At 42.9% G+C, this 23,970-nt stretch overlaps 1 protein-coding gene across 2 annotated transcripts; it reads right to left on the bottom strand.

Moving 5' to 3' along the window:
* Window positions 1–1,909: 1,909 nt before the first annotated feature.
* On the bottom strand, window positions 1,910–23,162 carry COQ7 (coenzyme Q7, hydroxylase). 2 transcript variants are annotated; one of them, XM_004450418.5, is made up of 6 exons: window positions 22,956–23,162; window positions 10,054–10,232; window positions 7,246–7,360; window positions 6,361–6,500; window positions 5,693–5,761; window positions 1,910–5,242 (listed from the first exon to the last, which is right to left on the bottom strand). In XM_004450418.5, exons 1-6 carry the CDS (start codon window positions 23,026–23,028, stop codon window positions 5,165–5,167), a joined length of 654 nt encoding a protein of 217 aa, XP_004450475.2. In that variant the 5' UTR covers window positions 23,029–23,162; the 3' UTR covers window positions 1,910–5,164. The 2 variants fall into 2 exon arrangements, with proteins under 2 accessions (XP_004450475.2, XP_058142353.1); XM_058286370.2 differs by lacking the exon at window positions 22,956–23,162 and adding an exon at window positions 18,970–19,000 and having other exon boundaries at window positions 1,974–5,242.
* Window positions 23,163–23,970: the final 808 nt, after the last annotated feature.

The raw sequence follows: 23,970 nt of genomic DNA, 5'->3' as shown, positions 1-23,970 counted from the left end.
CCAACAAAATTCTACCGAGTGCCAGGCACTGTGCTAAGTTCTGAAGCTACAGAAATGACTGATACCATCTGCCTTCCGGGAGTTTCTTAGATTTGGAGCTTCCAGATCCTTTGGAGGTCTGTGTATTCCTTAACAACTGCTGCAGATTACCGTAAATGAGCAGCTTACCTCCAGAAGAGTAACAAACGCCCTCAAAATTTAGCAGCTGAAGACAGCAGACATTCATTACCTAACATAGTTGCCATGGGTATGGAATTCAGGAGTCGTCAGGGGGTGGTTCTGCAGGGGTGACCGCAGGACATGGTGACATGGCAGCAGCTGGCTCCCCGCAGTGAGAGCTTCTAGGGGGAGAGGTGGCACTGCCATGTCTTTTAGGGCCCAGCCTCAGAGGTCACCCGACCTCATTTCCACCACCTTCTATTCATCACAAGCAAGTCACTAAGGGGAGTCCACACTCTGGGGAAGGGGAAATACGCTCCGCCTAAGAGAGGGGTATCAGAGAATTTGTGGACATAATTTAAAGCCACCACTGTTTGTTAAAATGCAGATTCTGATTCAGTAGGTCTGGTTAAAATGCAGATTCTGATTCAGTAGGTCTGGGGAAGTGCCCCAAATTCTGCTGCGCCAGGGAGGGAATCGAAGCCACGCAAGGAACTATAGCTCAGATCCTCTTTGGAGCTCCAGTGCTTGCAAGAATAACATGGTCATTCTGGCATCATCTTTGGACGGTGTCCAATTTTAAAATCACATTTCCCCTGAAAGGTCGGAGCAGTCAAGTAAGGGAAAGACAAAAATTACCTTGTTAATACACGAGGACAAGCTCTAACAGAATTAAGAACAATCAAAGGGGGATTCAGAGAACCTCCCGCCCTTGTGGAAGCTCTCAGAAGCATCTGTCAACTGAAAAATAACAAATTAAGCTATAAGGCAACAAGGCATTTGGGGGATGGGGCAGTGTCTTAGAATTGCAATCCAGGAGCACAGATTTAGGTGGCAACCCAAATTGTGTCCTGTCTTGGCATTTCCAGGCAAGGGTTTTTAAAGGCAAAGAAGCTTGACTGCACAAGCTATTTGTGGTCGGTGACCATCTGGGGCACTGTAACTGTCCTTCAGATTAGACAGTCAACTGAGTTCCTTACCCTGTGGTTTGTTTTATGGTCTGGATGCCCTTGGGGTTTTGAGGAACACTGTTACCCCGGCTTTGCCTACTTCAGTAGTTTGTGGTAACTCCAGAGTGACCTCCCGACTCCATTTTAAATCTTTTAGCCAGAGTAACTCTATTTTATTTTTAAAGATTAATTTTTTTTATTATCCCCTCCTCCAGATGGTTCTCCCCTCTCTCTGCTCATTGTTTGCTCACCTTCTCCAGGAGGCACCGAGAACCAAACCTGGGACCTCCTACAAGAGGGGAGTTTCCATCCGCTCCCCTCCAGCTGTGGCATCTGCTGGTTTGTGGCATCTGCTCATTAGGTGTCTGCTTGTTGCAGAAGGTGCAGTGTCTGCTCGTTGTCTTTAGGAGGCACTGGAACCCGAACCCGGGACCTCCCATGTGGAAGGCAGGTGCTCTATCCATTGACCCAAAACCACTTCCCTGATTGAGCTATATTCACTTCCTGTTTTATTTCTTTTAACATGTCAAACATCAGCCATCAATTCTGAAGGAGATGCTAAGCAAATGCAGCAAATCTGGGTGTTTAACAAGGATTGGACAAGTGCCTTCATATCACTGAGACCCCTGCTCACAAAACTCATCAGATGAGGTTTGGCATGAGAAGGCAGGAAGGGCACTAGACTCTCAAGATCAAGGGTTCTATCTGCTCTGCTGGCTTGAAGGGCGGTAGGTTAAGGAAGTCATTTCCCCATTTAACCACCTTGATTGAAATTTGCTTTCAAATATAGTATAAAGCTATTAATCCTGTTTTTTTTTAATTGAAAAGTAATTCACACACAATAAAATTCACCATTTTAAAGTGTCCTTTTCAGTGGTTTTAGTATATTCACAAAAGTGTGCAACCATCATCACTACCCAATTCTAGAACATTTTCATCACCACAAAAAGAAATCCCATATCCATTTGCAGTCACTTCCCACTCCTCCCATCCCTCCTTGCTCGAGACAACCACTAATCTACCTTCTGTTTCTGTGGATTTGCCTGTTCTGGACAGCTCATGTAAATGGAATCATAACATATGTGGCCTTTAATGTCTGGTTCCTTCCATTTAGCATAGCTGGAGGTCTGGGTTGTTTCTGCCTTGTGGCTTTTATGAATAATGTTGCTAGGAACATGCATGTGTAAATTTCTGTGTTGATGTGTGTTTTCATTCTCTTGGGTGTATATATACCTAGGAGTAGGACTCCTGGGTCATGTGGTAACTTTTTCAGAAACTGCTGAACTCTTTTCAAAACAGCTGCACCATTTTGCATCCCCATCAGCAGTGTAGGAGGGTTCTGGTTTTTCCACATCCTCCCCAACACTTGCTGTCTGTCTTGATTACAGCTATCCTGGTGGGTGGGAAGTGGCATCTCATTGTGGTTTTGATTGGCATTTCCCTAAAGACTAATGATGTTGAGCCTCTTTTCCTGTGCTTATTGGCCATTTGGGTATCTTCTTTGCAGAAATGGCTATTCAAATTCTTGGCCCCTTTTTAATTGGGTTGTCTGTCTTTCTCTTGTTGAGTTGTTAAGAGTTTTTATAGAGGAGTCCCTCATCAGAGAAATCATTTGTAAATGTTTTCACCCACTCTGTGGGTTGTCTTTTCATTTTCTTCAAAGTGCCCATTGAAGCACAAATGTTTATAATTTTGAAGGTAACCAATTTTTGTTTTCTTTTGTTGCTGTGCTTCTGGTGTCATATCTGAAAAACTGTCGCCTAATCCAAGATCACACAGATTCACAACTATGTTTTCTTCTAGGAGCTTTTAGTTTTAGTACTTACAATTAGGTCTTTGGCCCATTTTCAGTTAATTTTTGTATATGGTGTGAGGTAGGGGTGCACATTCATTCTTTTGCATGTGGATACCCAGTCTGTATTGTTTTCAGTCATCAGAGAGAAGCAGAGAGGATGGCTTTCCTTTGATTTCCCAGTAGCATCTTTTTGGTAAATCTTAATTGAGTTTTGCTGATATGCACAGGTAGTCTTGAATTGTTTATTTATATGCAAATGCCTTCTAACAAGGGAGACTTATTTCTTCTTTCAGTCCCATCAATCACTATCTACTGGGCATCTATTAAGTGACAGGAATTAAAACAAAAGTTCTTGCCCTCAGAGTTTAGGCAGACAGAAACAGACAAGAAACATAACAAATAAGTACATTATAAATATGCTAGAAAGTCATAAGGGCCATGGGGAGAAAAAAGTAGCATAGAGCCAGGGGGTGGAGCATGCTGGGGCTGGGGTAAGGGGTGGACTACTGCTTGCAAAATTGAAAATGATGGTCAGGGTGGACCTCATTTGAAAGATGGGATTTGAGCAAAGCTTGGGAGTTCGCCAGTTTTTTTTTGAAGATACAGCTGTCTGGGAAATATCAGTCCAGACAGAAGAAACAGCCATTACCAAGAGCACAAGGCAAAGCGTGCCTGGCATTTCTGAGGCCCAGCAAGGATGCCGGGGTGGCTAAGGGAAAGGGGGAGAGGCCACGGAGGAGCCAGAGAGTACAGGGTCTTCTCAGCCATCTTAGGGATTTTGACTTTTATTCTGCGGAAACTGGGAAGAGCCATGGGGGGTGCTGAGCTGAGCAGTGATGTTATTTATCTGTCCTTCCCCCTCCTCTCCTTTAGGACTCCAATTCAATGGATATTAAGATCCTAAAAGCCACACCACAGTTCACTGATGCTCTGCTTACTTAGTCTCTCTTCTGTGTTTCATTCTGGATAGCTTCTATCTGGTTTGTGGTCCAAAGGATGTCTCTGGCTGCTGGGATGAGAATGAGAGGGCGAAGGGAATGCAGGAAGGGTAGTTAGGTTTCTAAAATAGCCCAAGTGAGAGATGAGGGTAGCTGGGACCCACGTGGTGGTGGAGGTGGTGAGAGGCTGTGGGAGAGGCCACAGCACATCCTGGCCTATTGGATGCAGGTATGATGGAGGCAGGTGTCAAAGGCAACTCAGGGGATCTGGGCCTAAGTGCTGGAAGGACGGAGCTGCCGTCAGCTGCAATAGGGGCGGCCACTGGGGGAGCAGGTTTTGGGGGGTGGGGAGAGACTAGGAGCTCAAATTGGGCATGTGGAATCTGAGACTCTCTTCCATTTCCAAATGGAGGGGGTCTAGTAGGTGGCTGGATATTCCACAATGGAGTTCCAGAGAGAGGGCCAGGCTTGAAGGAATCAGTCACAAAGTGGATGAGAAGGTAAGGAAAGGATGCAGACAGAGAACAAGGATGCAGACAAGGACTGTGCCCTGGGACCCCCCAGAGTTAGGAGATCAGAGGAGGGGATGAGGCAGCCAAGAAGGCTGGTTTTTGGAGCAGCTACTTAAGAACATCTTTCTTCCCTTCCCATCCACCCCACTGTCCCTTCTCCTTCCTTCCATTTTCCTTTTCCCTCTCTATCCCCCTTCCTTCCTTTCCATGGGCACCTACAATGTACCAGGAATTGGAGACAGATTTTTTTGCCCTCAATAAACTCATGGTCTTAGAGGAAACAGTGACATAAATGCACACTTAGAAAAGAACGTGGACATGAGGTGATAAATGCGTAGAAGTCTGAGTTTCCAGTTAACCATTGATACGAAATTATACTACAGACAACTGTTTGTAAACGAACACAAAAGAGTTTGGAATCTAAAACTGTCACTTATTTTTCTCTCCCATGTTTAATTTATTGCAATTATTATCAGGAGAATGATTTACTTGGTCATATTAAACTAAATTCAGTCTTGGTTTAAGAAGAGAGGTTGTAAAGCACCAATCCAACTATCGCAGTGTCCACCTTTCCTGATTTCTGTCACTTTGCTAATGATTCATTATTGGCATTTTGGGAGAAAATAAACTATGAGACCAAACAAGGACCAGATTCGTTTGCTCTAATTTGAATGTGCATGTTGAACTCTTATCCTTATGAAACACGACAGCACAAAGAAGTTACCTAAAACAGCTGTACATTTCCTCTTCTGCAAATGTCCCTTGGTAAATTAGTATCATCTTCTATAGATAGAGGTAAGTGGACAAACTTTAAAATCTTTCTGATAAATATATTGCTGCACTGCATCCAGCTTGGATGATGTTCTTCAAAATGGCATATGCTGGAGCCTATTAAAAAACAACAACAACAACAACAACAAAACAAGCAAACAGAAGAAACATGTAAGATGCATGACTGGCAGAGTTTGGATTTCTTTTAAGAAACAAAATCTGAGAAACAATTTCTTTTAACTTGGAAAGGAAACCTTTGCAAAAGACTGGAATGCCTCTGCTACTGCCAAAACATTTGAATCATCACAGGAAAGGGGAAAGAAGCTACTGGGGAAAAAGGATAAGAGAGAAAATAAAAAATAAGATTCCCAACTGAGAGAAATGCTTTGGCTTGCTTCACGTCAAAAGCAAAGTAAATGCCTTCTAAAGAATGGTTTTCTTTCTTTGGCCATCAATTCAAAATCTGTTTAAAATCCGTTTTCCTGCAAACAGAAACTATCCTGCCCTCTTAACCTTCAAAGGTAAGGCACCCCAAAGCACAAGAGGACAGTTCCGGTAGGTTCTTACCAATTCTGCGTCGTGGTCGAGACCTGTATCATGGTGCTCAAGTTCTTCATCCCGAAATTTCTTTAATACCTGGTTAAATAAAAGGAAAAACAAAGAGAAGCAAGTCAGCATTCCAGCGTTCCTGTTGTTCTCTCTTCTTTTGGAGGCTAAAGCCTGGTAATATAGTTTAGCCTGATATTACGGCAAACTTTTCCTATGAGGTACCAGACAGTAAATATTTTGGGCTCTGTGAGCCATAAGCTCTCTGTTGCAACTACTCAAGGCTGCCACTGTAGCTGCGGAAGCAACCATGGGTAATACATAAACGAATAGGCAGGGCTGAGTTCCAATGAAGCTGTATTTACAGAAACAGGCTGCAATTTGCTGATCCTTCGTTTAGACTTCAGGGTTCATGCTCCTGGCGTTTGCTCAGACTCCGCCAATAATACCAAAGTGGACAGGATACAGGATTGGGCCCCAGAGATGAGGGTCCTGCTCCCAGTTCCCCTCGACCTGTGTGACCAGGGCAAGTGGCTTCAACTCTCTGTGCCTCAGTTTGCTAATTTTAAAAAGGAGATCCTGACCTAGATGTCAAAGGCACTTTCATTCCCAAATAGTCGTTTTTCTTTGTATCAAATTATCTGTGCCTTTAACCCTCAGGCAGCTGCCTTCCCAGAGTAGTCACTTACCTGAAGAAGTTCTTCATACTTTTCAGGGTCCTCCTCCATCAGTGTCCTGATCTGGTTGTTATAGTGATTTGCTATCGATTCTTCCACGGCCACGGTGCACGCCATTGCTCCTTCCTTCCCCAGCAAGGCGGTTCCAGCTCCTGCAATTGTCAATCCAGAGCAGTCACTCCTGGGACTGACAGGAGGGGTACACGAGGTCATTCGGGGTCAGAGTTCCTCGACTTCTGGCATTGGGGCCCGATGATTCTCTGCTGCGGGGGGCTGGCCCGTGTGTCATAGGCTGTTTGGCATCATCCCTGGCCTTTACTCACGAAATGCCAATAGCAGCCCCCCAACCCCCTCTCCCCCATTTGTAACAATAAAAAAATGCCTCCAGACATGACCAAATGCCCCCCAGACAGCAAACTCGTGCCTGGTTGAGAACCAATACTTTAGGTGGTACCACGTCACTGCGAGGAGTCCTGAATCACAGAGTAAGAAAGCTAGTCTCTTTTCGATTCTCTTTCTGACCTTCTGGTTATGGCAAGCATGGGGTGAGCATGTCCTTGACACCCTAGCTATTTGCTCTTCTTTTGTGAAGGACAGCAGAGAGACCTCAGGTTCAGAACCTGTGTCAGGAGGCAGTATCTGGCTCCAGTTGAATGACACTGGCTTTTCCCTCCTGCAGTATTTATTTTGACTGAGCCTTTCATTTCATGAAACCATTGATACTAAGATACCATCTTTAATAAGTTCAAGCAAAAAGAGTCAGTCAATTTAACTTTAGAAAAATACTGAGTATGTAATAAGAGGTAGTAAGAGGATGCAGCCAAAACTGTGGACGTGGTCCTTGAATGGTTTAAATATCCTTGATCTCCCAGTCCCGCGAGCTCTCTGGACAGTTACCCAGTGCAAAGCCCATCACGTTCCAAAAGGGCATCAGAACTGTCGGCCGGGCCCTGAACGTAACCATCAACTCATTGAACTTTTTCAAATGCTCCTTTTCTTGATCCCACATTTTCTGTAAGAAACATAAAAAAAAAAACCAAAACAAAGACATTTAAGCATTCCACAGAGGCCCACTGCTATATATCAAGGAAGTGACATATGGGCTAAAGGAAGCAAAACGGAAATGGAGAAAATGATGAGAGCTGCTATATTTCCCATGCCTGTAAAATCATCAGTGGAAAAAGTAAAAAAAACATCCGCGTGCACCCCTCTCCCCCAAAGACACATTGAAGTCCCAACCGCCAGGACTCAGTATATGCCCTTATCTGGAGATGGGATTTGAAGATGGGATTAGTTCTAATGAGATCTGTAGCAGTTTAATATTGTTTATGAATTCCAAAAACAGATATTGGATTATGTTTGTGAACTGGTCTGTTCCTCTGGGCATATTAGATTGGATTGGATTCACAGGTTTCACTTTTAATTGATTAAATAATGATTAAGGCTTTGATTGGGCCACATCAGTAGGATGTTGCATCCCTGCTCCCTTGATGGGTGGAACACACAGAGAAAATGACACGGCAGAAGAGAAAGTTGGAGTGTTGATCCTGGAGCTTGGGAAGCGGAGAAACAGATACGTGAGGAAAGACAGAAGGCTCCATTAGACATGGCAGAGGCCCGGGGAAGAGAGATGAACCGTTTGCCTGACAGTTTATAGCTGGCCTTGTGGAAAGAGCAGAGCAGTTGAGCTCAGAGAGAAACGAGCCCTGGGAGAGAGACAAGACTTGTCCCACCCTGAGACTGAGATTGGAAGAAGCTGGGAGCACAGAGCCTCGGGAGGAGGAAGACTGTGAACCCTTGCAGCCAACATTTGCCATCTTACATCAACATGTGGCAAAGACTCTGGGTGAGAAGGTACCTCCAGGGCTTGTGACTGCCTTTTATAAAAGCCAACAGACTTCTAGTATTTTGCATCAGCACCTCTTTGGCTAATACAAGACCCAGGAGTAGGGTGGATCCTAATCCCACATGACTGGTGTCCTTAGAAGGGGAAATCTGGACACAGACACAGGGAAGACATCATGTGAGCACTGAGGCAGGGGTTGGAATTCCCAAAGCCCAGGAATGCTGAGGATTCACGGCAACCACCAGAAGCAAGCAAGAGGCAGGCAAGGAAGGATTTCCCCTTCAGGTTTCAGCAGGAGCACGGGTCTGCTGACACCTTGATCTTGGACTTTCGGCCTCCAGAACTGAGACAATGAATCTCTGTTGTCATAAGTCCGCAATTTGTAGTACTTTCTGCGGCCACCTGAGAAAACTAAGACAGTGCCCAACAAACCCAATGAAGTACCTGTACTCTCACCCCCGTAGCCTTGGCAGGAGACCCTCTGGCCCATATGAGAGAAATGAGGTGTTTAGCCCATTTCAAAACTAGGGAGGATGGAATATTAGCTGTTGTGTAATTCCCTTCCAGTGGCGGCGGACTTGGCCCAGTGGTTAGGGTGTCCTCCTACCACATGGGAGGTCCGTGGTTCAAACCCCGGGCCTCCTTGACCCGTGTGGAGCTGGCCCATGCGCAGTGCTGATGCGCGCAAGGAGTGCCGTGCCATGCAGGGGTGTCCCCCGTGTAGGGGACCCCCACGTGCAAGGAGTGCGCCCCGTAAGGAGAGCCTCCCAGCATGAAAGAAAGTGCAGCCTGCCCAGGAATGGCGCTGCACACACAGAGAGCTGACACAACAAGATGACGCAACAAAAAGAAACACAGATTCCCGTGCCGCTGACAACAACAGACGCAGACAAAGAAGACGCAGCAAATAGACACAGAGAACAGACAACCAGGGTGGGGTGGGGTGGGGTGGGGTGGGGGCAAGGAGAGAAATAAATAAATAAATAAATCTTTTAAAAAAAATTCCCTTCCAGACCGCTAGAATGTAAATGTCATTTAAATCAAAGGAAAAAGGGAGACTAATTGCAGCAAACACTTCCCTTGCACTTGCTGGGTGATGGGCACCATCACATCCCTTTACCTGGGCAACTCACCGACTGTACAGCTGCCTTACAAGGCATTTACTGGTGTTATCCCCAGGGTACAGATGAAGAAAGCAAGGCAGAGGTTAAGTGACTTGCCCAAGGATTCAGAGCAGGCCAATGAACTTGAATGAGTGTCTGTTACATGCCAGCCAAGATAGAAGCTGCTCTGAGTCAGCTCATTTATTCCTCACCAAAGCCCAACCAGGGAGGTTACCACTGCATTCCGCAGATTTGGACACAGAGGCCTGGGAGGTCACAGGAGGTAGAGAGAGCTAGCAGGTGAGCCCAGGTCTACGTAATTACGAAGCCCAGCTCCTTGCACTGCCCCGATTCTGCCTCTCAGTATAAAATACCTACACTGCTGCTCCACTGTGGGGCAGGGCTACACCTGCGAGGCACCCTACGTGTTCATCCAATGCAGGGTTTCTCAACCTCTCTGTCATGACTGTCTTCCGGAGGAGCCTTTATAAACTTTCCTCCTGATCGCCCCAACCTCTCCATGGAATTTTCATATCACATATATACTACTGTAGGTCTGCTTGTGTACTGTATGCACATCTGTGCTTTACACATAGAAGAGTAGGATTATTTTCTCTCTCCTCTTTCCCCAAGAACCAATTTTGGCTCCTTGGGGAGGATGGATGCATGACAGAATGTGCTGGTCATCACGAGGGCCTGAGGCCTTCAGATCTACCTGTCCTGTGGGCGAGAGGAGGGCACGCAGGGAGCACCCACCTGGATGACGGGCCCGACGCTGCTTCGGCCCAGGACAGCCATCTGCCCTGCATAGATGCGGTTCGCGCCATACTCGCCTGCATGATCCACCCGGATTATTCGGTCAATGGCTGCCCGGTTGATATTGTCTAAGGTCATTCCTGAACTGCAAAACATGACGCTGACTCTTCTTCCAGGAGCTGCAATGCAAGTGTTCGCTCTTCATTACTCTCAGGCAAGACTGAGATACGCCCTTTTACAGGCAAAACAAAAGGGTGTCTTAGAATAAAGGTCACAAATGAGCTCCCCGTGGGCCAGATGTGGCCACCAATTTGTGGGGTATAACCTGCAGTGTTAAAACACAGCAAATCAGTTGCCAACATTTAAAAACCCACAGGATTTTTTAAAAATTGTTTTCAATTAAAGAAGCTTTAGGTTACATAAACGTTATATTTGAAATATAGGGGAATTCCACATACCCTATCCTCTCTCCCTCCCCCACGTGGTCCCTATTAATAACATCTTTCATTAGTGTGGTACACTTGTTGCAACTGAACACATATTGAAGCATTGCTACTAACCGTGGCTTATAGTTTACCTTATAGTTTACACTTTGTACCACGCCATTTTATAGGTTTTGGCAAAACGTATAGTGGCCAATTGCATCCACCACTGCAATGCCAGGCAGGACAATTCCAATATCCCAATGCCCCACGTTACGCCTATTCTTCCCTCTCCCTCCCCTCAGAACCTCTGGTGGCCACTGCCTTCAAATTAATATCACAAGTTCTTCCAATACTAGGAATAATAATAAATCTACTTTAGTCCACAGTTGCACAAATAGGAGACTTTATTTTTCCCCTTTTTAAGGAGGTACCAGGGATTGATCCTGGGACTTCATTCATGTGAAACAGGTATGCAACCACGGAGCTATACCCGCTCCTAAAACCCAGAGGATTTTACCTAAAGATCTGGATTTCAGGTTTCACTTTAAACGTATGAAGATCTGGTGATGCTGGGCCCACCTTAGGGGTGGTAGCCTAGCAGCCACCTCTAGACGGCCATGGCTCGTGCCCAGCTTGCTTCACGGGTGCACATCAGTGGTTTCTGAACTCGGCTGCATGTGAGAACCCCCTAGGGAGCTTTAAAAAGCATGGCTCCTTTTCAGCCCAATCAACCTCTGGGAAGAGAACTCTATATTGATATTTTTAAAAAGCTCTCTGGGGAGAGGATGTGGCTCAATCAGTTGGGCTCCCGCCTACCACATGGGAGGTTCTGGGTTTGGTTCCCAGTGCATCCTAAAGAGGAGAAAGAGGGCGAGTTGACATGACAGGCTGGTACGGTGAGCTGAAGCAACAAGATGCTGCAACGAGATGCTGCAATGAGGAGACACAACAAGAAACACAATGAGAGGCACAACAAGCAGGGAGTGGACATGGCTCAAGCAATTGGGCACCTTCCTCCCACATGGGAGGTCCCATGTTTGGTTCCTGGTGCTTCCTAAAAAGAAGACAAGCAGACAGAGCACAAAACAGACAGAGCAGACAAGCAGACAGTGAGTACAAATGGGGGGGGAGTGGGGGAATGGATAAGTAAATAAAATAAATCTTAAAAAAAAAAGCTCTCTGCATTACCTGACCTACAGCCAAGGTTGAGAACCATGGATTAAGTTCTCTTAAAACACTTGCCTCCATAGGCATTTGCTTTTGAAAGTCTACCCTTAGAGCTTAGGTTTCACTTCATTTTGGTCCAATTCAACTATCTCTTCTTGAATTCATAATATAAATTCTTCAGGAATGATTAGATTTCATCTTTTAAAAAATCTAGCAGTGTGGAGTAGGTGTTGCTCAGTGGTTGAATGCCTGCCTTTCATGTACAAGGTCCCAGGTTCAAGCACCAGTACCCCCTAAAAAAAAAAAAAAATCTAGCAGTTTTAGTTTCGTGGTGGCTCCAGCAAATACTATGAAATGCATTGACTTAAACAATGGGAGTTTACTAGCTTATGGTTTTAAGGCTAAAACAAAGTCCAAATCAAGATATCATCAAGGCAATGCTTTCTTCCCCAAGACTGGTATTCTAGGGCTCACTGCCAGGTATCCTTGGCTCTTCTGTGACAAGGCAAGGCACATGGTGGTGTCTCCTGGTCTCTCCTTCTATTCTGATTCCATGATGTAGCTTCTTGCTTCTTGTAGCTTTCTTTTTTCTGTCTGAATTTCATTTGACTTATAAAGGCCTCCAGTGACAGGATTAAGACCCATCTTGATTGAGGAAGTATACACCTTAACTGAAGTAACTTCATCAAAAGGTCCTACTTACAATGAGCTCACAACCTCAGGAATGGATTAAATTTTAGAACATGTTTTTCTGGGGTACATACAGGTCCAAGTGACCACAAGTAGTAAGACCTTAATTCTATTCTCTGAGTCTTGCATTATGTTACCTGAATGTTCTCTCCCTCATGAGGATGGCCTTACTGACATTTAGTGTGTAAGGTGAGCGTCCACCCATGCTGGTACCATCACTTTGAAATATGTTTCAGGGCTCTCAGGCTATGAATACCACATCTTTTGTGGCTATTTCTTTTCATTTAAATTCATTTGGCTGCATCTGTCATTCTTTTATTTAAAAGCCTTGATGCTTTAGACACAAGGTGATGGGAAAGGCTTGGTGGAGTTTGGGGGTAGTTCTGCACTTGAACTTTTCTACCTGGTGAGGTTTTTACTGCCATACTCTACACAAAGGAACACTGCATAGATCACTGAAGCATCAGCCCTAACACACAGCCAGTCTACACTAAAACCCTAGGGCAAGAGGGAGAAACTGACCTCCAGAGTTAACACATCAAAACAATCAAATGCCCAGGCATCAACAAAAAATCACAAGCCTTACAAAGACACAGGAAGAGATGGTTCAGTCAAGGGAACAAATTAAAACTTCAATTACAGACAAGGTTACTGTTCAGGATACAGAGAGTGAAGCAACAAATCAAAGACATTGAGTCAAATCTCCTTAATTCAAGGAGTTAATGGAAATATGAATAGAAATAAACTAAATTTGGATATAGAAAAGAACTACAGGATACAAGGAAGACAATGTGTGAACAAAAAAAGAAGAATTAAAAGTTTTAAAAAGAATATAACAGACCTTCTGGGGAAGAAAAATACAATAATGGAGATGAAAAATACACTAGAGGCATTCAGTAGATTTGAACAGGCAGAAGAAAGAATCAGCAAACTGGTAGACTGACAATTGAAAACATACAGTCGGAAGGATAGATGAGAAAAGAAGGGAAAAAAGTGAGCAGAGCCTAAGAGACTAGTGGGACAACATGAAGTGCACCAACATAGACATTATGGGTGTCCCAGAAGGAGAGGAGAAGGAAAAAGGGACAGAGAGAATATCTGAGGAAATAATGGCCAAAAATTTCCCAAATCTTACAAAAGACATAAATATACATGTCCAAGGAGCATAATGAACTCCAGAAAGGATAAACCCCTAACAGACTATTTCAAGACACATACTAGTCAAAATGTCAAATGCCAAAGATAAGGAAAGAAGAATTCTCAAAGCAGCAAGAGAAAAGCAACTCCTCACTCACAAAAGTTCCTCAATAAGAGTAAGTGCTGATTTCTTATCAGAAACCATGGACATGAGAAGGCAGTGGTATACATATTTAAGGTACTGAAAGAGAAAAACTGCAGCCAAAAATTTATCCAGCAAAAACAGTCCTTCAAAAATGAGGGAGAAATTAAGTCATTCATGGATAAGCAAAAACTGAGAGAGTTTGTCAATAAGAGACCCTACAAGAATTACCAAAGGTGAGTTCTTCAGGTTGAAAGGAAAAGACAAGAGAGAGTGGCTTGCAGCAGTATGGAGAAGTGAAGATCATTAGCTCTGGTCATTTCAAGGGTGAATGCAAATCCCAATCGTACTCTATCATCAGTACGTAACTTTTCTCTTTATTTCCTATAAGAGAATACATGGGAGCAGAGGTGGCTCAAGCCATTGGGCACCTCCCTCCAACATGGGAGGTCCCAAGTTCGGTTCCTGGTGCCTCCAAAAAAGAAGACAAGGGAAGCAGACTTGGCCCAATGGATAGGGCATCCGCCTACCACATGGGAGGTCCGTGGTTCAAACCCTGGGCCTCCTTGACCCGTGTGGAGCTGGCCCATGCGCAATGCTGATGCACGCAAGGAGTGCTGTGCCACGCAGGGGTGTCCCCCACGTAGGGGAGCGCCACGCTCAAGGAGTGCACCCTGTAAGGAGAGCTGCCCAGTGTGAAAGAAAGTGCAGCCTGCCTGAGAATGGTGTCGCAAACATGGAGAGCTGACACAGCAAGATGACGCAACAAAAGGAAACACAGATTCCCAGTGCCGCTGATAAGGATAGAAGCGTCACAGAAGAACACACAGCAAATGGACAGAGAGAGCAGACAACTGGGGGGGGGGGGGGAGAGGAGAGAAATAAAAAATAAATCTTAAAACAAAACAAAACAAAAAAGAAGACAAGCACAAAGAAAGCACAAACAACAGGGGTGAGGAGGGAAAAAATAAATAAAATAAATCTTAAAAAGAAAGAATGCAATTGAATAAGAAATAATTTCCATGTTATGGAAATACAAAATATGAAAGATAATGTTTGGTAAAAACAATATAAAGAGAGGAAATGGAGGGGGTAGAGGAGCAGACACTGCATATGCTATTGAAGTTAAGATGGCATCTTTTCAAACTAGTAGGTTATAGACTTAGGTTATTTAATACAAACCCCAGCATAACCACAAAGAAAGTATATAAAATATATACAGAAATGGAAATGAGAAAGGGAGAAATCAGTTATATCACAAAAGATCAACTATGCAAAAAGGAAGCCTGCAATAAAGGAAAAGAGGGGCAAAAAAAAGATATATTATCTATAAGAAACAAAGGACAAACTGGCTGAAGTAAGTCCTGCCTTATCAGTAATTACACTGAATGTCAATGGATTAAACTCCCCAATCAAAAGACACAGATTGGCAGAATGGATAAAAAGCATGATCCAGGAGGTGGACTTGGCCCAGTGGTTAGGGTGTCCGTCTATCACATGAGAGGTCCGTGGTTCAAACCCTGGGCCTCCTTGACCCATGTGGAGCTGGCCCATGCGCAGTGCTGATGCACGCAAGGAGTGCCCTGCCACGCAGGGGTGTCCCCTGTGTAGGGAAGCCCCACGCGCTAGGAGTGTGCCCCGTAAGGAGAGCCGCCCAGCGTGAAAGAAAGTGCAGCCTGCCCAGGAATGGTGCCACACACACGGAGAGCTGACACAAGATGACGCAACAAAAAGAAACACAGATTCCCATGCTGCTGACAACAACAAAAGCGGACAAAGAAGAAGACGCAGCAAATAGACACTGAGAACAGACAACCAGGGTGGGGGGGGAGGGGAGAGAAATAAATAAATAAATTAAAAAATATATATATTGTTAAAAAAAAAAGCATGATCCAACTATATGTTGTTTACCAGAGACCCACTTAGACCTAAAGACACAAACAGGCTGAAAGTAAAAGGATGGAAAAAAATATTCCATGCAAATAGTAACCAAAAGAGAGCTGGAGTAGCTATAATAATATCGGATAAACAGACTTTATATCAAAATTTGTTATAAAATACAGAGAAGGACACTATATAGTAATAAAAAGGTCAATCCACCAAAAGAAAATAGTCATAAACATTTACTCACTAATCACAGTGCCCCAAAATACATGTGGCAAACATGACAAAATATAGAAATAGACACCCCTATAGTAAGAGTTAGAGACTTCAATATACCACTTTCATCAATGAAGAGAACATCTAGATAGAAGATCAATATGGAAATGGAGAACTTGAACAATACCATAAATGAACTAGACGTAACAGACACTGCACGGCAAAACAGCAGCAGACACATTCTTCTCAGTGCACATGGATCATTCTCTAGGATAGATGACATGTTAGTCCCCCAAACAAATCTCAGTAAATTTTAAAAGACTGAAATTATTAAAAAAGCATCTTTTCTGGACCATAATGGAATGAAGCTAAAAGTCAATGACAGAGGAAAAACTAGAAAATCCACCAATATACGGAAGCTAAACAACTATTCAATTCGTCAAAAAGGAAATCACAAGGGAAATCAGGAAATACCTTGAGACAAATGAAAATGAAAACATGCATCAACAAAGAGATATGACAAAGGTAGTACTCAGAAGGCAATTTATAGCTCCAAATGCTTACATTAAAAAAAGAAGATCTCAAATCATAGTTCTGACCTCACAACTGGAGGATGTAGGAAAAGAAGAGTACATTAAACCCAGAGTGAGCAGAAGAAAGGAGATAAAGATTAGAGCAGAGAGAAATTAGAGAATGAAAAACAGAAGAATCAATAAAAAGTTGGTTCTTTCAACAGATCAATACAATTGACAAAACTTTACCTAGACTGACAAAAAAAGAGAGAAAATGCAAATAAGTAAAATCAGGAGTGAAAAGGAGGGACTTTAACATGAAACCCACAGAAATTGAAAGGATTGTAGGAGGATATAAACAACTTTATGCCAGTAAATTAGATAATCCAGATGGAATGGAGAGACTTATAGACGCACACAAACAGCCTACAATGATTCAAGAAGAAACATCTCAACAGAGCAATAACTAGTAAAGAGACTGAATCAGTAATTAAAACCTCCCAACAGGCGGCAGACTTGGCCCAGCGGGTAGGGCGTCCGTCTACCACATGAGAGGTCCGCGGTTCAAATCCCAGGCCTCCTTGACCCGTGTGGAGCTGGCCCATGCGCAGTGCTGATGCGCGCAAGGAGTGCCGTGCCACCCAGGGGTGTCCCCAGCGTAGAGAAGCCCCACATGCAAGGAGTACACTCCATAAGGAGAGCCGCCCAGCGTGAAAGAAAGTGCAGCCTGCCCAGGAATGGTGCCGCACACACGGAAAACTGACACAGCAAGATGATGCAAAAAAAAAAAAAAAAAGAAACATAGATTCCTGTGCCGCTGACAACAACAGAAGCGGACAAAGAAGACGCAGCAAATAGACACAGAGAACAGACAACTGGGGTGGGGAAGGGGAGAGAAATAAATAAATAAATCTGTAAAAACAAACAAACAAACCAAAAACCAAAAAACCTCCCAACTAAGAAAAAATCTAGCACCAGGCAGCTTCACCAGTGAATTGTATCAAACATTCAAAGAAGAATTAACACCAATACTGCTCAACCTCTTGAGAGGGAACACTTCCCAACTCATTCTATGAGACCAAGACCACCCTAATACCAAAGCTAGATAAAGATACCACAAGACAAGAAAATTACGAATCAACATCATAACTATAGATGCAAAAATGCTCAACAAAATACTAGCAAACCGAATCCCACAGCACATTTAAAAGAATTATGCCTCATGATCAAGTGGGATTTATCCCAGATATGCAAGAGTGGTTAAAATAGGAGAATCAATTAATGTAATGCATCACATTAATAAAGAGATTAAAACACATGATCGTCTCAATTGACTCAGAAAAGGGATTTGACAAAATTCAGCACCCTTTTCCAATTAAAAAAAAAACCCTGAAAATTAGGAATAGAAACATTATTAACATGATAAATAGTGTATATAGAAAACCCACAAATAATAATACTCTTTGGTGAAAGACTGATGGCTTTCCCCCATGATCAAGTACAAGGAAAGGATGCCCACTGTCACCACTGTTATTCACTATTGTACTGGAAATTCAGCCAGCACGATTAGTCAAGAAAAAGAAATAAAAGACATCCAAATAGGAAAGGAAGAAGTAAAAATCTTCTATGTACAGATGATATGATCCTATAAAGAGAGAATCCTGAAAAACCTACAACAATGCTACTATAACTAATAAATGAATTCAGCAAAGTGGCTGAATTCAACATGCAAAATTCAAGAATCAGTGATGTATCTATATGCTAGAGAAGAACAATCCAAAGAGGAATCAAGGAAACAATTTTACTTATAATAGCAATTAAAAGAATATCTACGAACAAATTTAACCAAGGATGTAAAGGGCCTGTACATAGGAAATGACAAAATATTTCTGAAAGAAATCCAAGAACTAAATCAAATACCTTGCTCATGGATCAGAAGACTAAATATTGCTAGGATGTCAATTCTACCCAAACCGAGTGTTGTAATTTGAGATTGTATGCACTCCAGAAAAGATCACATCCTTAGAGCTAATCCATTCCTGTGGGTGTGAATCTATTGTAGATAGGACCTTTTGATTAGATCGTTTCAGTTAAAGTCATTGGATTGGACTACTTCAGTACAATGTGGCCCACAACAGGTCTTAACCCTCTAAGAGATGAATACAGGGAGAGGAAGCCTCAGAGAGAGAAACACCCACAAACTTAGAGAGAAAGTCCTGGAAGCCAGAAGCTGAAAGCAACAAGACCCAGAGAAGGGAGAGAAGGAGACATTGCCATTGTGCTCTCCTATGTGACAGGAGTCCAGGATTGCTGGCAGCCATGTTTTCAGAGAGAGAGCTTTGCCTGATTCCTTGATTTGGACATTTTTCTCAGTCTCAGAACTGTAAGCTTATAAGTTAACAAATCCCCATTGTAAAAACCAACCCATTTCTGGTATATTGCCATGGCAGCCTTTAGCAAACTAAAACATGATATATAGATTCAATGAAACTCCAATCAAAATTCCAACATACTTCTTATCAGAAATGGAAAAGCCAACCATCAAATTCATTTGGAAGGGTAAGTGGCCCCAAATAGCCAAAGCCATCTTGGGGAAGTAAAAAAAAGGGACAAAGTTGGAGGACTTACAGTTCCTGATTTTTAAAATTATTATAAATCTACAGTCAAAACAGTATGGTACTGGCACAAGGGCAGACTTACAGACCAATGGAATCAAATTGAGAGTTCAGATATAAACACTCACCTCTTTGGCCAAATGATCTTTGACAAGGGTGCCAAGTTCACTCAGTGGTGAAAGAATAGTTTCTTTCAACAAATTATGGTGGGAGAACTGGATAGCCATATGCAAAAGTATGTAGAACCCCCTACCTCATACAACTAGCAAAAATTAACTCAAAATGGATTAAAGGCTTAAATGTAAGTACTAAAATGATAAAAGTCCTAGAATGAAACTTAGGGAAACATCTTCAGGACTTTGTGATACGCATGGTTTCTTAGACTTATGGGACTTCATCAACATTTAAAACTTTTGTACATCAAAGGACGTCATCAGGAAAGTAAAAAGACAACATACAGAATGAGAGAAAATATTTGGAAGTCATATATCTAACTGATAAGGGTTTAATATCCAGAATATATAAAGAATGTCTACAATTCAACAATAAAAAGGCAAACAACTCAATCAAAGGAGGGGAAAAAGACTTGAATAGACATATCTCCAAAGATAAACATATGGCCAATAAATACACGAAAAGATAGCCAACATCATTAAACATCAGGAACAGGCCAATCAAAACCACAATGAGATACCATCCACACCCACCAGAATGACTACTATTAAAAAAAAAGGAAAATAACAAGTGTTGGTGATGATGTGGAGAAATAGGAATATCCCTACATTGTTAGAGGGAATGTTAAATGGCGCAGTAACTGTGGAAAACAGTTTGGTAATTCCTCAGAAAGTTAAGTATAGAATTACCATATGACTTGGCAATCACACTTCTTGGTATATACCCAAAAGAACTGAAAGCAGGTACTCTAACAGATATTTTCACACCGATGTTAACAAAGGCATTAGTCACAATTTCCAAAAGGTAGAAGCAACTCAAATGTCCATCAGTTGAACAGATAAACAAAATGTGGTATACACATAAAATGGAATATTATTCAGCCATTAAAAGGAATGAAATTCTGATGCATGTTACAACACGGATGAGCCTTGAAAACATCATGTTGTGTGAACGAGACCAGACACAAAAGGAGAAAAATGATCTCACTTATATGAAATAAGCAGAATATGCAAATTCACAAAGTCAGAAACTAGAATTATAGATGATCAGGAGCCAGGTGGGGGAGAACAAGGAGTTAATGTTAAATTGGTTCAGAGTTTCTACTTGAGGTAATGGGAAAGCAATGGCAACAGGTGATGGTGATGGAGGCACACTTTTGTGAATATAATTAACACACTGAATTGAATATTTGAAAAGGGATAAAAAGGAAAATTTTAGGTTATATATAAGTTACCACACACACACACACAAAACCCATAAACCTATATAACACAAAGAGTGAACCCTAATGTAAACAGTGGGTTAAAGTGAACAGCATAGTTATTACAATATTGTTTCATCAATTGTAAGAAAAGTATCACAGTAATGAAACATGTTAACAGGGAAAACTGTATGTGTGATGGGGGAACATGGGAACTTTGTACTTTCTGCATGATTTTTTGTAAACCAACAAACAACTGCTCTAATAAAAAATTTTTTAAAAAGCAAAAATCCCACACTGGACTGTTCCCTAGCACTGCATCATTTCTGATTTCAGACACCAGTGAATGATACCATAATATTTGCCATTTCTATCTTTTCACAATCTGTGCAAAGTATCTTTATAAAGTGTGGGATGGGTAACAGAAAGAGCATGGACCCAACTTGTGTCCCATCTCTAACACTAACCCTAGACAAATCAGTCACATATAAAATTGGAAATAATCAGGCCATTTCATTTTTTAAAATTTATTTCTCCCCACCCCCTCATTGTTTGCATTTGCTATGTCTATTCATCTTGCTTGTTTTTCAGGAGGCATCGGGAACCCAACTTGGGGCCTCTGATGTGGGAGGGAGGCACCTAATCACTTGAGCCACTTCTGTTCCCTGCTTTGTTGTGTCTCTCATTATGTTTTTCTTCTTGTGTCTCTTGTTGCGTCATCTTGTTGTGTCAGCTTGCCATGCCTGCCCATCATGCCAGCTTGCTGTCTTGCTCGTTTTCTTTAGGAGGCACCGGGTACCTTCATTTCCTGCTTTGTTGAACCTTTCACTATGTTGTTCTTCTTGTGTCTCTCGTTGCAGCATCTTTGGCGCCAGCTTGCTGTCTTTTTAGGTGGCACTGGGAACCGAACCAGGAACCTACCATGTAGTAGGCAGGAACCCAACTGCTTGAGCCACATTTGCTTCCTCCATTTCATTTTTTTTTTTAATGTTTGTTGCAGCACCACTCTTTTTTTTTTTTTTAAAGATTTATTTTTATTTATTTAATTCCCCTCCCCTCCCCTGGTTGTCTGTTTTCTGTGTCTTTTTGCTGCGTTTTGTTTCTTTGTCTGCTTCTGTTGTCGTCAGCGGCACGGGCGGTGCCATTCCTCGGCAGGCTGCTCCCTCCTTCGCGCTGGGCAGCTCTCCTTATGGGTGCACTCCTTGCGCGTGGGGCTCCCCTACGCGGGGGACACCCCTGCGTGGCACGGCACTCCTTGCGCGCATCAGCACTGCGCATGGGCCAGCTGCACACGTGTCAAGGAGGCCCGGGGCTTGAACCGCGGACCTCCCATGTGGTAGACGGACGCCCTAACTACTGGGCCAAAGTCCGTTTCCCTCCATTTCATTTTTAAGGAAAATACATAATAAGTAAGATTTCCTTACTGAGTTATGAGAATAAAATGAGATATAGGAAGCAAAGTAACTTTATAAATAAAAACTAATGATTTTTACTCTGCTATGCTCTCTGGCTAGCATTCAACAACCCTCTGAATTTTGTCTACATTGTCACATATTTTAAAATAAAATTGAAGTCCAGGGCCAGAAGCTATCAAATGCATCATTTTATATGAGTGTTTTCCCAAAATGTGAAACACCTATCAGTGGTGGCTCGTGGAAGATTTTAGGTGATATATGGTAAGACATTAAGTGGTTTACAGGCATCCATTAAATAATACCCATGTAGTGTGAATTACTCCCTTTTAGTGCTCTTCCAATCCTTTTGCTTCCATCAAGGAAAACACCTCTATTGTGGCTGGTATATCCCAAATACCTTCCTAAAACTTGCAAATTTCCATTTTTACCAAAAGGAAAGATGGCCTTGGGTTCAAGCTTTAGTAAGCAACAGTATCTACTTGTGATTTAACTTTGAGTGTACATATTTTTAATTATTACATTTGGGGCAGAGGTTACTGGTATTTAGTATCCTTTACCATAAGGATTTAGTTTCCAGGAAATCACTTGATTTCATTTAAAAATGGCACTCGATTATAGAAAAATATATACATATTAATAAAAACTGCAGATGTACTACCATCGAAAGCTTTTGAGAAAACGACCTCACAACAATCTGCTGAGGCAGAAGGGGATGAAACCAGGATCCAAACCCAAGGCTTCCTAATCCAGAGTTGATGGTCCTTCCACTACACTAGCGCTTCTCAAACTTTACAGTACATACAAATGACGGCAAGGCGTGTTAAAAACACAGATACAGATTCAGGTCAGGGCTGAGAACCGAGAATCTGCAGTTCTAAGAAGCTCCCTGTCGAAGCCAATGCGGCTAAATCGTAGGAGTACACCTCGAGTGGCAAAGACCCGGGGGCGAGGGCTACGGCGACACCTCTGGGACAGTGAACTTTCAGGGTTGCCAGCTGTTCTCTACCCGGAACGCCAACACCCGTAGTGACGTTATGGCCCAGGTGTGCAATTACGTCATCCTCAACGGCACTGACCCCGACATGCTGCCGCAAAGCGTCACTGTCGAAAAGCAACTCCCTCCCGCCCGTCATTCCCAAGGCTCACTACAACCGGCCCACGCCTCCGCCCCGCCCGCGCAGCCTCGTTACGTCATACAGTCGCGCTGCGTCGCAGCGTCCTGACGTGCGAAACGTCTTCCCCGTGACCTCTGCGGCGCCAGCCTCAGGGAGAATTTTCCCTTTTATAGGCAAACCGCGGGGTCGCAGCCGCGCCTGCCCTTTACCTGGGAGAGATCGCAGGGCGCCTGTGCGCAGCCGCCACAGTGAGCGAGCCACTGCAACCCCCGCACAACTCATTGTTCCGACCACAAAGTAGCCGCTCCCCTGAGCGCCAACTGTGTCCGTGGCGCGGACTGGTGACGTACAAGGGAGGTATCGTAGGCGCTGCTCGTCCTCGCAGTGGTGTAAACGCCCATGGGGCCCGGCCTCCGCTTCCGTTTGACTGGTTGGGAACGTAAATGAAAAGACTGTATTGGTTGTAGCCCCTATCAATCACTCGAGAGACAGACCTTCGTGAAGGCGTTTTGGGTTGCCAGGAGATGAGAGTGATGCTAACTTGTTTTGATACTCTAAACAGGGTCTAAATATCTCACCGAAGTTCCGGGAAGGGAGGAGCAAGAGAGATCTACCTTAACCTAGCCATCGTATTTTCTGATTTCCAGCGTTGAAGGAGATGTTTTTCTCTATTTGTATCCTATATACGTTTCAAAATATTAGAAATTACATGCTGAAATTAATCTCATGGTGAACAGTGTTATCGCTAGGTGGTGGGCTGACAGCCAATTTTAAATTCTTCCTAGTCCTTTATCTTTGTTTTCTACAGAAACATGTATTATTCTTTTATATCCATTTTATTATACTATTGTGTGTATATTGGTGCAAACGATTTTTTGGGGTGAAGAGGTTGGAAACGTGTATTTTAAAATGTGCATATCCATTGGCAGTCCTATTTCTGGGAATCTATTCAAAAGAAATAAGTTCTCGAATTGGTAATGGTGTATGAGGGCAAAAACCAAATATATGCAGGATATACAAGAAAACGTATAATATTCATACGTCAGAGTTGGGATTGTGGGGGTGGCTTTCATTTTTTAACACTTAATTACATCCCAGTTTAGTATAAAAAATTTAAGGTACACTGCTTTTGTAAAATAATTGAATTTAAATTGCTATTGTTTTTATATCTGTTTAGTGTACAAACTGCTTTAACCCAGTAAGATAATTAAAATTTTTGATGAA

The sequence above is a fragment of the Dasypus novemcinctus genome, chromosome 23 (assembly GCF_030445035.2).
Source record: "Dasypus novemcinctus isolate mDasNov1 chromosome 23, mDasNov1.1.hap2, whole genome shotgun sequence".
Classification (NCBI taxonomy): Eukaryota; Metazoa; Chordata; class Mammalia; order Cingulata; family Dasypodidae; genus Dasypus; species Dasypus novemcinctus.
Note: the sequence above shows the minus strand (reverse complement) of the source record. Positions and strands in the feature narration are given on the sequence as shown.

Bases quoted from the DNA above. Each gene is read 5' to 3' on its own strand.
- COQ7 (XM_004450418.5), bottom strand. From the start codon at position 23,028: ATGAGTTGTGCGGGGGTTGCAGTGGCTCGCTCACTGTGGCGGCTGCGC. The intron at 7,361-10,053 runs GTGGGTGCTCCC...TGTTTCTTACAG, and splicing joins GCGTCGGGCCCGTCATCCAG to AAAATGTGGGATCAAGAAAA. The intron at 6,501-7,245 runs GTAACTGTCCAG...TGACAATTGCAG, and splicing joins CGTGATGGGCTTTGCACTGG to GAGCTGGAACCGCCTTGCTG.